Here is a 10,239-nt window from a genome sequence, read left to right as displayed (position 1 = left end):
CGGGAGCCCCGCGGCGCCGCGGCCGGCCGGGGGAGGCGCCTCGTCTGTCGCCGCCGCCCGCACACGCACCGGCACCCGCACCCGCACCCCGCCGGGCCCGCGGCTGCGGCTGTGGGCGCTGGGCGGGCGCGGCGGCCAAGGCGCGCTCGCACCTGCGGCGGCCGGGTGATGGCGCGGCGCGGGCCGCGGGCGTCCTGAGCGCAGCGCCCGCCGGGGGATGCCAAGACGCGCTGCTGGCCCTGGCCATGTCGTCGTCCTTCTTCAACCCCAGCTTCGCCTTCAGCTCTCACTTCGACCCCGGTGAGTCCCCTGGCCGCGCCCCTTGCCGGCCCTCTGCCCGCTGCGGCTGCCCCTAACCTGCCCAACTGCGGACATGATGCTTCCAGAGCCCCCGGTTTCCTATTTTGCATGGAAGTTAACCCTTTCCCCACTCTGAGTGGAGCCGCAGAAGGAGCGGCTTTCCCCGCAGGACCCCCTGGAAGCCCGGAGGCGGGCAGGCCTTGGGGCTGGCACTGCACGGCTGCGGCCTCCAGCAGCGGGGGTGGGCAGTGGGGCACTGCCCTGTCTCTGTGGAAGCTTCCGTCTCAGGTAACGGGCAGGACGGCCCGTGTTGGCCCCAGGTGTCCAGGGGAGGAGGTGGCCAGGACTAAGAGCCCCCGGGAGGTGTGGGAATGTCGCCCCCCCAGGCCCAGGTGACCATGGCCCCTCGTGGATTTACGGTCTTAGCATGGGAGGCATCTCCCCAGGCTGGGAGCTGGTTCTGGGGAGCCCTGCCAGGCCACCCAGTCGCCCGCATGGGGAGGTGGGAGCAGTGGTCAACCCACAGGACAGAACCCACTGAGCAGAGGCTCGGAAGAGATGGGCCTCAGTGGATGCCCAGGCCCTCCGGGCAGGGAGAGGCCCAGGTGGCGCTGTCAAGCTGGCTGCAGGGGGCGTGGGGCCAGGCTGGCGGCCCTGGCAGCCTGTTTACCCATGGCTGCCTGACCTCCTGGCAGCTGTGGGCGGCCGTGGTGGGCAGAGGGACCAGGGGCAGCTGGAGGCCCGCATCTGTCACCAGGAGGTGTAGGCTTTCTTCCCTCTGTCTTCGCTGGCCTCACCACCCCCCTCCTTGGCCCGAGTGGGAGATAAACCCCTGCCCTGGAGCCTTGGCCGAAGGGCCCAGAGTCCTACCCACATGTCACTGGGGCTCTGGCACAGGCTAATCCAGCCAAAACAAAGCCGGGTGAGCACGTGACGGCCTCTCCTGGGTCTCCCTCCCTGGAGTAGGGTCCAGTTCGTGCAGTGATGCACAGGGTCCCCCGGATACGGCCCCATCTGAAGGCATTTGCTCTTGGGGGAGGGGACCTGACAGCAGGTTCCTCTGCTGGGCTTAGGGTGTGGGTGTCACTGGCTCAGAAATGACTTCCCAAGGCGACTCCTGGAGCTTGGAGGATGTGGAGTCACCAGTGGATGGCCCAGAATCTGCCAGCGACAGCCCTGGCTGGGCTCTGAGGGCAGGGGCTGGAGGTGGCCCTGCTCAGCAGTCCCAGGCCCAGACAACCTTTAGGGACACGTGTCCTGCTGGCTCCGAGCCAGCGCTCCATGCAGTGCGGCTGCTGGGGAGTGAGGGTCCAGCCTTGGAACCGTTGGCAGTGTGGCGGGGCGTGTGCCAGGACTGACCCAGGGTTGGCGACGCCCTCCCCCACGCCCTGCCTCTTGCACTCTTTGTGGGGCCCAGACTTGCCCTGTGTGTGTGTCCCAGCACGAGACCCTTCCCCCATCTTAGAGAGACAGCTGAGCTTGGCTCCTCTTGCAAGTGGCCCTGTAAACAGCTGTGATCAATGTAATTATAATGTGTCAGTTTAAGGACTTATGAGGGAAAAAAGTTGTCAGGAGGCAAGGGGAGATCTTCTGTTTGCAGGTGGAGTGAAGGGGAGAACTGTGCCCCACTGTGGGAGGGGCCACCCTAGATGTTGGAAATGGGTTGCTGGCTGGGGTGCAGGGCTCTGTGCTGGCCCCCACGTGGGCATTAGGGAGGGGGTGGGGTGGGGTCCGCTGCCCTCCTGCTAAATGCCCAGTGTTCAGAGCCCAGCTCCCACCCCCTGGAGTCCCCCCCCGCCCACCCTTGCCTTCCAGAGTCTCAGTTTTCTCACCTGTAAAATGGGATAGCTGTGCCTACCCCAAGCTCAGTTAGCGGTTAAGCGCCTGGTGAAAACTTGACTCTCAATGAGCAGAGGCTGCTCCTATGGGGGTGCGGTGTGGAGACAAGGCCACAGTGGCGCGGCTCTCCCGTCCTCACAGCGGGGAGAGATGGTTCTGTTTGAAGTTGGCCCCTGTCTAAGGGGGGGACCCTGCTCGGGGTCCTCCAAACTCGGAGGGCAGGGGACAGTCGTGTTTGTGGCTGTCTCGGAGTTTGTTTCTGTGGTCACTCAACACTCAGGGATGGACAGAGGGGCCTGGCCCAGGCCGAGGGTCCTCACAGTGTCACCAGGCCAGGTCTGCTGCCTACCGCCAGCTCTTTGTCCGTCATGGGTCCTGTGGCAGTTCTCCACATAGGTGGTGAAAATGGTGCGGTTATGTAGCGAGTGACAGGGGCTGAGTTTGAGGCACACGCTTGAGTGAGGCCTGGGGGCTGGGGGACCTCATTTAAACTGCTCTCCTGCTTGGGCCACCACCACCTATCAGATAAGGGCAGGGCAGGCCACTGGAGGGGGCCAGGCCCAGCATGTGCTCCTGGGGCGATGGGCCGGCGCGGATGGGCATCCGGAAGGGCTGCCTCCTCTGGGGTCCAGCTCTTCCTTAGGATGTGGGTGACCCTGGGGGATTTCTGGGCAGTCACAGCCCTGTGACCTCAGCACTGTGTGGCCTTGGGCCAGTCACTCAATCTCTCCGAGACTCAGCCCCACATAGGTGAAACCTCACTCTGGGGAGACCAGGTGGTGGGGTATGGAAGCCAAGAGCTGAGGGGTGATGAGGGTGCCACGTGGGAATCGGGAGCACCTGGGTCTGGCTGGTGGGGGGAAGGTGTGGCTTCTAAGGGGCGGGGCGGGGGGTTGCCTCTCCTGCTGGAATGTCTGAGGCAGGGAGCTGCCCTTGTTTCTTACCCTCTCCGGCCCCGGGGGGACTGGGTACAGCCCAGGCCCTCAGCAGGTGCCTGCCAGGTGTAGGCCTCAGTCAGAGCTCTGCAGTCCTGAGCCTGGGGGCCTGGAGCTTCTGAGGACCCCGTAGGGCAGGTAGTGGACCAACCCCTCCCTGATCCCATGGCCCTCTCTGTGCCTCTGTTTCTTAATCTGTAGGTGGGCATTACTGTGGTGTCCCCTCCTGAGGGTCACATGTGGGTGACTGGAGCGCTGGGTGAGGGTCAGTCCCCAGGGAGCACCACTCAAGGCTGACCCTGGGGCAGGGGTCGCCGTGGACCATTTGGCGGGACCTGGAGTTTGGGGAAGCTCGTGGAAGACAAGGCAGCCCCCAGCCTCTCGGTCACATGCTGCTGCCTGCCCGTGTCCTCGTCCTGCGCCTGGCCCCCCTGGGAGCCGGCTCACCAGCGTTAATGTGTGCGAGGTGCCGGCTCAGGGCTGGGCATGCCCGGGCCTTAGGGGGAAGGTGTCGCTGGGGAACAGGGCGCAGGGAGGGCATTCCAGCTGGGCCTGGGCTATCCTGCACGGGGACAGGTGCGCTTGGGGACTTGAGGACTGAGAGGCCCCCAGGAACGGGCTTTTGCAGCCCTGGGGGTCCCTCTCTCTGGCTGACGGACACGTGCTGGCAGTGGTTCTTGAACTTGGTGGCCCACCGCTCGCTGGCTGCTGCCCACGGGGCCTAGCTGAAGGCAGATGCTGCCTGACACAACCGCCCCCCGTCCCCTCCATCAGGCCCTCCCCAGATCGACTCAGGCTGGGGGGAGAGGGCCGTCAAGGGCCGGAGTGTTACTCCCTCCCCGCGCCCCGAGAAAGGCTGGCCCCAGGGTGGAAGCTGTGGCTCTGGGGCTGAGTCTGGGGGTGTGGGCCAGCTCAGGGCAGGAGGGAGGCCACAGCCCTCCCCTGGGCAGTTTCTTTGCATTCTAGCACATTCTCCAGCCTATGCTCTTCTCACAAACGGGCTGCTTCTCCCTCATGCTGGGTGGCTTTACATGCGCCGGTGCCCGGGCTCACGCAGGCACTCACACACGTGAACACACACGAATGCACGCATGCTCACAGATGCCTTCACCTGTGTGCGAGCCTGGGCTGGGCCGTGGGCGCTGTGGTCTCCTGCGGGGGGTGGTCAAGGTCATGGCTGAGGGGAGCCAGACCCCCGCCCCACCCTTGGCCCTCAGCCTCACCCCTGCTCTCATTTCAGTTGATGGGCTGAGTCACCGGGTCCCGGTGGCCTGAGGCTTGAGGAGCCTGGAGCCGTCCCTCTCGGTGGCTGGCCCTGAAGGACTGCCCCACTGTCACCCGGCCACCTGCAGTCACTGCCCTTGAGCAGGTCCGCCCATTCTCCATCCTCCTCCCTGTTCTCCACCTTCCCCAGGTCAAGGGCTCATGGGTGGAATAGCATCCCCCCAAATTCATGTCCACCTGGAGCCTCAGGATGGGACCTTGTTTGTAAATAGGGCATTTGGAGCTGTAATAAGTTAAGATGAAGCCATCCTGGATTAAGGTGGCTTAACTCCATGGCTGGGTCCTTACAAGAGAGCAGGGGGAGATTCAGGAGGGAGGAGGATGTCCCATGCCACATGACAATGGAGGCAAAGCTGGGCTGATGCAGCCACAAGCCAAGGAAGGCCTGGGGCCTCCAACAGCTGGGAGAGGCAGGAAGGGTTGTGCCCCGGAACCTCTGGAGGGAGTGTGGCCCTCATGCAGGACGTCCGGCCTCTAGAACGTCAGACACTCCATGTGTGTTAAGGCCCTAGTTTGTGGCACGTTGTGATAGCTGCCCCAGGACACTCCTGCAGGGCGGCTCTGAGCCCCACGGGGCCTCATCTGGGGCCGAGCCTGCCTCTGCCTTGATGCCAGCCTCCATCTCCTCTGTGTAAACTGGGACAGCCCTACCCACCTGGACATGTCTTTGGAGGAAAGCAAGGTAACACGTGTGCAGGCGCCTCAGAACATGCGAGTTCACTGGACCGCAGTGATAGGAAGGCAGCTGTGGCCCAGGCCAGTAGCCCTCATCTGGGCACCTTGGGGCCTCGCTCTCGGCGTCCAGCTGCGTCTTGCAGAGGAGCCAGCACCAGCAGGACAGGCGGCCCGTGGCCTCCCCTCCCCCGGCAGAGGAAGCCGGCAGAGGAAATGAGGGCAGCGGACGCCGGGCCAGAGCCAGCTCCCAGGCAGCCTGTCTGGCCTGTCGCAGTAGGCAGTGTCCCCGCCGGGTCCCTGCCTTCCTCTGCCAGTGTCAGCCTGGGGGGCAGGGGCCAGGGTGCCCTGGGGTCAGGGAAGGTCTGCTGAGGGTGACTCTGGAGTTAGCAGTTGGAGCCGCGCGGGAGCGGCCGCCAGAGCTAGGTATGTGGGGGTTTCTGGGAGGGTGTGGGCTCTCCCACTGCCAGCCCTGGGGCCGGGCATGAGCGGACAGGGGCTCGTACTCGCGAGGTCCCCAGCCCCTGCTCTGGCTCTGCCAGAGGAAGTGGCAGGACAGGAATGGGCAGGTCCAGGGCAGTGGGTGGTTCTGGGCAGCCTGGGGGTCCCTTGCCACAGAGGGTGTGTGAGGTGGGGCAGCAGGATGCTGGCCGGCATCTGGAGGCTGGGGTGGGTCCCCGGTCGCCTCTCACGGTGGGATGTGGCAGGTGGTCGCTTGTAGAGGGATGTGTGGTGACTGTGTAATGGGCTGGTGGCTGTCTGCGTGGAGCTGCCTGTAGTCCCGGGCAGGTGGTTCGGCTCCACTTGCTGTGAGGCCCACCTGGCTGTCCGGGCACCCCCCTGGGAAGAAGGAATCCCACTTTTGGGGGACGCCACCCGCACAGTATGCTCATAGGAAGGAGTCTGGCTGGGCGCGCTCGGCCTCATGCCCGAGGTCACTCCTTGTTGACAGCGAAACGGCAGGTTCTCTGCCCAGCCGTCGACAGATACTGCCTTCTGCCCAGCTCCAGGCATCCCAACGCCGTCTCTTCCCTCTTTTTCTGGCAGCTTTATTGAGATATGATTCACGTACCGTATGATTCATCCATTTCAAGTGTACACTTCAGTGCTTTTTACTGTATGTACAGAAGTGTGCAGCCATCACCACTGTTTCAGAACACTTTTGTCCCCCTCGTGCTAGCCGCACACCCACCGGCAGCCCCTCATGTGCTTCCTGTCTCTGGAGATCGCCTGTCTGGACATTTCCTACCTGCAGGCGTGCAGCTCAGGGGTGTCTGTGTCTCTCTCCATGGGCCCTCCGTTTTCTATCACTGGAACATAGGGAGTGGGCCTGGGTCTGGGGGCAGCTTTCGTGGATGCTGAGGGCTGGGCCACCACACGCAGGCCCCTGCCCAGCACTCAGCATTGAGGCCCTGCTCCTGCAGGGCCACAGCGTGACTCGCCTTTTCTGCTGCCTGACGCCCTGGGTGCCTTTCTGGGGGCTTGTTGGCCATTTGAAGTCGTCTTCTGGGATTCCCCGTGTGAGCCAGGCCTGCCCGGCTGTGGGTGGTATTTATATGTTCTGGAACTGAGGTCAGAGGTGTGCATCAGGGCTGATGCTTTCACACCTTAGCTGTCTCACTGGTCTGGGGCAGGGTATGCAGGCACCGCTGGGGCAAGTCTTTCCCGACCCGCGTGCTCAGTGGCGTCAGGTTGGTGGCTTGAGACGGGCTGTGGTGGGAGAATTTGCGCCCCAGGAGCCTGCAAAGCCTCCACGTCAGAAACCTCCTCCGTCTCTTTCTTCCAGAGAGCCGGTTGTTAAGCATTACCAGCAAACCAGGGGTGTAGGCCAGCTTGTTAATCCCAGGAAGCCGCCTGGAATCCTTTTGGCATGAGGCAGGCATCCTCAAGAGGCAGTTTCTGGCCCCTGGGGATGAATGACCCAGAGGGATGGTCGTGCTCCCTCTTGGGCCACTCAGCCCTGGAGGGAGCCCCTGGCTGGGGCCTGCTCAGGGAGGGCGGGGCCTGCTCAGGGAGGGCGGGGCCTGCTCAGGGAGGGCGGGGCCAGGGCTTGCACAGTCCTGCCCCTGGCTGAGGCCACACCTGACCTGAGCCCTGCCCCTGCTGCCCCAGCCCACCTCACCCCACTCTCTGCCCACACTGGGTTCCAGGCAGAAACTTGGAGGCCAGGATGGCAGGAAGTTCTGGGCTTGGGCTGCCCTCCCACCCCTCAGCAGCTGGTGCTGGAGTGGGAGCCAGTGCATCGGATTCTGCTTTATTTTTCCTTCTTGTGATGGGCGGCCCTGCAAGTCCTGTCTGAAACTGACTGGCTGCAGTGCTTCCTGGGTCTAGCCGTGCATCTGTAGGTTTTCTCCTGGGTGGATCTGAGCCTGGCTGCCTCTGGCCTCTGCACAGATGCTCCCCCGATGCTCCCCCGCCCATGCTTGTGAGAGGGACTCATTCATCCAGCTCAGTACCCCTCGGGGCGACCCCGTGCCCAGCAGGTGTCAGGGCAGGGTCCTCAGATGAACAGGGTGGGCAGAGGGGGTCACCCTCTAGCCCCTGCAGGGAGTGGGGGCCGAGGGACGTGCAAGCCGTGGAGGGACCGGCAGACGGAGGCTGGGGGCCAATGAGAGGCCGTTTGTGTAGGGGAGACGGTGTCAGTGGGAGCGGCCCCGGGAGCGGAGAGACGGGACTGCAGTGCCCGTGTTTCCCTGTTCTCACCCAGCCACCCCCCACCCAACCACTCCTGCTGTGTGCCTTGGGCTGCTTGGTCACCAGGGCTTGGGGGGCCAGGGCTGAGGACATCCTGCGTGCCCACCCTGCCCCAGGACTAGCCTTGGGGTGGGTCCTGGGGCTCCTGGGAAAGAGTCAAGGGGCCTCTGTTGGTGGTGACCAGGCTGGCCTTGTCACACGCCGGCAGAAGGGGTGTTGCTCATTGGTGCTGAGCTCGTGGCACACACGGCGACTGTGTTTATGTCCAGCGCTGGTCCTGGCCTGAGGGGGACCGGGCTGGGTGTCCAAACCCATACTGCCAGCATGTCTCCTGGCGTGAGAGGTGTGAGAGTGCGTGCACGTGGGTGGGTGTGATGTGTGTGCTGGGAGTGTATGTGAGCATGTGTGCAGGGGTCTGAGTGGGGGTGAGGATGTGGGGGGAGTGTGTGTGTGGGAGTGGGTGAGCACATGTGTAAACATGAGTGCACCTGTGTGAGGACGTGGGGATGTGTGTGTGAGTGTGTCCCCTCTCTGGTTCTCCGGGGGAAGGCCCAGGCCCCCGGCTCTCCCCTGCCGCTGGGCAGTGAGAGCCCTCGGGCTCCCCTCTTAGGCTCTGGGTGATGGTGTAGTTCCTGACCCCCTGTGGACGGCAGGAGGGGGGATGACACCCCCTTCCGACCACGCCGACCGTCCAGCCACCTGCCAAGGGTCTGCGGTCCGGGGTCGGGGAAAGAACCCTCCTGTGTAGGCGGCTGCTGTGACCCGTGTGTCCGTGGGGGCCTTGGGGGGTGGGCTCCCAGCTGCTTGTCTGTGTGTCCGTGGACTTTGCCGGGTCTAGGTCCGTCACTTCAGGTTGACACTTAAGCCGGCAGAATGGCTGCAGCCACTTAGCCGCCGGACATTTGAGCTTCCCTCCCCCGGAGGCAGCGCCCTCCACCTTCCAGCCCTCCCCTCAGTCCTTGGGGTGCAAGACTGTCCAGGATGCCTGCTTGCCGGCCCCTTTCCCCCAGTGATGTCCTCGGCCCCATGCGGCCCCAACGCCGTCTGTACTCCATGCCGCAGGTGGCATCCACACCTGTCTCTGTACATTAGGACATCCAGACTGCAGGTAAAGAGGTTTGGAAGGTCCTGGGGTGGGGGCAGTGGGGCGCAGCCTCCCCATGGAGACGTGTCTCGGGCCCCTCTCACCTGCCGGGGTGGAGCCTGGGCGGCCGCGGAGGTGGGGTTGCTGCACCCCTGCCCAGAGCTGCATTCTGAGGCGGTCAGGGTGAGCCTGGTGGGGTGGCGGGCTGGGACTGAGAGCCGTCCGTGACTGCCCCACCCAGCGCCAGCTCTTGGGATGGGGGCATCCTGCAGCTGCGGCTTTCATCCTGGGAGGCCCAGGGGGAGGTGGGTGTGCCGGGGCCCAAGCGACCCCTGCGTCCTAGCAGTCAGGGCTCTGATATCAGTCACCAGCGTCCTTTCATTTCTCTACTTGACCTCAGAGATTTGGGGGAGGAGTGAGGACATGGGCCTGGGTCCTCCAGGATGGGGTGGGCCTGGGTCCTGCCTGGGAGGCGCCACACAGTCCAGTGACCTGCTTCCCTTCCTCCGCCAAGAGGATTCTGTTCCTCTCCAGGGGAACTTCCATGTCTGGGCCTTTGGGCAAACATTTGCCAAGAAACTCCACCCCACGGGCCCCTCAGCGCCGGGCCCACCTTCCGGATGGTTCATGGGGGTATGAATGCCCCTCCTACTTGCCCTCTGTCCGGGGAAGCCCCGGCCTCTTGCCACTTGCCCCAGCTGCGGGTTGGGAGGTGGGAGTATAAGGGACAGATGATGGGCCCCTGGAGGCCTGGGCACGCAGAGCTCTGCCCCTCGTGCTGTCCGCTCACCTCGGCCTCGTAACTCAGAGATGCCCGCCCAGGTTGCACAGCTTCTTCCTGCACAAGATCCTGTTTGCATCGCCGGGCGGGCTTGTTGGGCAGGGGCACTGGTGCCAGGATGCCCTCCGATGCCCTGCCAGGGCCCCGCCCCAGCCTGCTGGTGACCCCGGGTGTGAGCCCCTGTCGGCTGCATCCGCACCAGGCAGGCCGGCTGGGGCACTGGGAATACCAGGGGGCGTGGCTGTCTCGCTAGGAGCCAGGCTCACTGCCTGGGCTGGGCGGGGCCCCTCGGAGGGCCTGGTTGCCCCCACTGGAACCGTAGGCCAGTGGGGGCTGGGCCGGCTGTTCTGTGTCCTCATGTGGTACCGTGGTGCCGTGGGCTTCGGTGTGAGCCACGGGAGCAGATCCTCAGGGCCTCAGAGCCTGTGGCCGGCCCTGGACTAGGTGCGGTACGAGGTGGGGGCACGTAGGCAGCTGCCAGGCGCTCAGAACAGCAGTTTGGCTGTACTTGGGGTGGGTGACCCCGTGGGGGTATTCGAGGCTACTTGGCCACAACGGGGATCTGAGACCTCCCCTCCTTCCACAGGGGAACAAGCTGGGGGCCAGGAAGGGTGCTGGGCCCTGGTGGTAGGTGGGCACAGGGTGGACGA

The 10,239-nt window shown here is 64.4% G+C and overlaps 1 protein-coding gene across 1 annotated transcript in view; it reads left to right on the top strand.

Moving 5' to 3' along the window:
• Positions 1-245: 245 nt before the first annotated feature.
• AATK (apoptosis associated tyrosine kinase) overlaps positions 246-10,239 on the top strand; it is a gene marked incomplete at both ends in the record, with an annotated part of 38,013 nt that continues 28,019 nt past the window's right edge. Inside the window, one exon of the mRNA XM_082861812.1 lies at positions 246-300. Within this exon, the coding sequence (XP_082717938.1) occupies positions 246-300 (55 nt within the window). The remainder of the gene's footprint in view (positions 301-10,239) is intronic.

Source organism: Leucopleurus acutus (assembly GCF_964270905.1).
Source record: "Leucopleurus acutus genome assembly, chromosome: 19".
NCBI classification, from domain to species: domain Eukaryota; kingdom Metazoa; phylum Chordata; class Mammalia; order Artiodactyla; family Delphinidae; genus Leucopleurus; species Leucopleurus acutus.
Note: the sequence above shows the minus strand (reverse complement) of the source record. Positions and strands in the feature narration are given on the sequence as shown.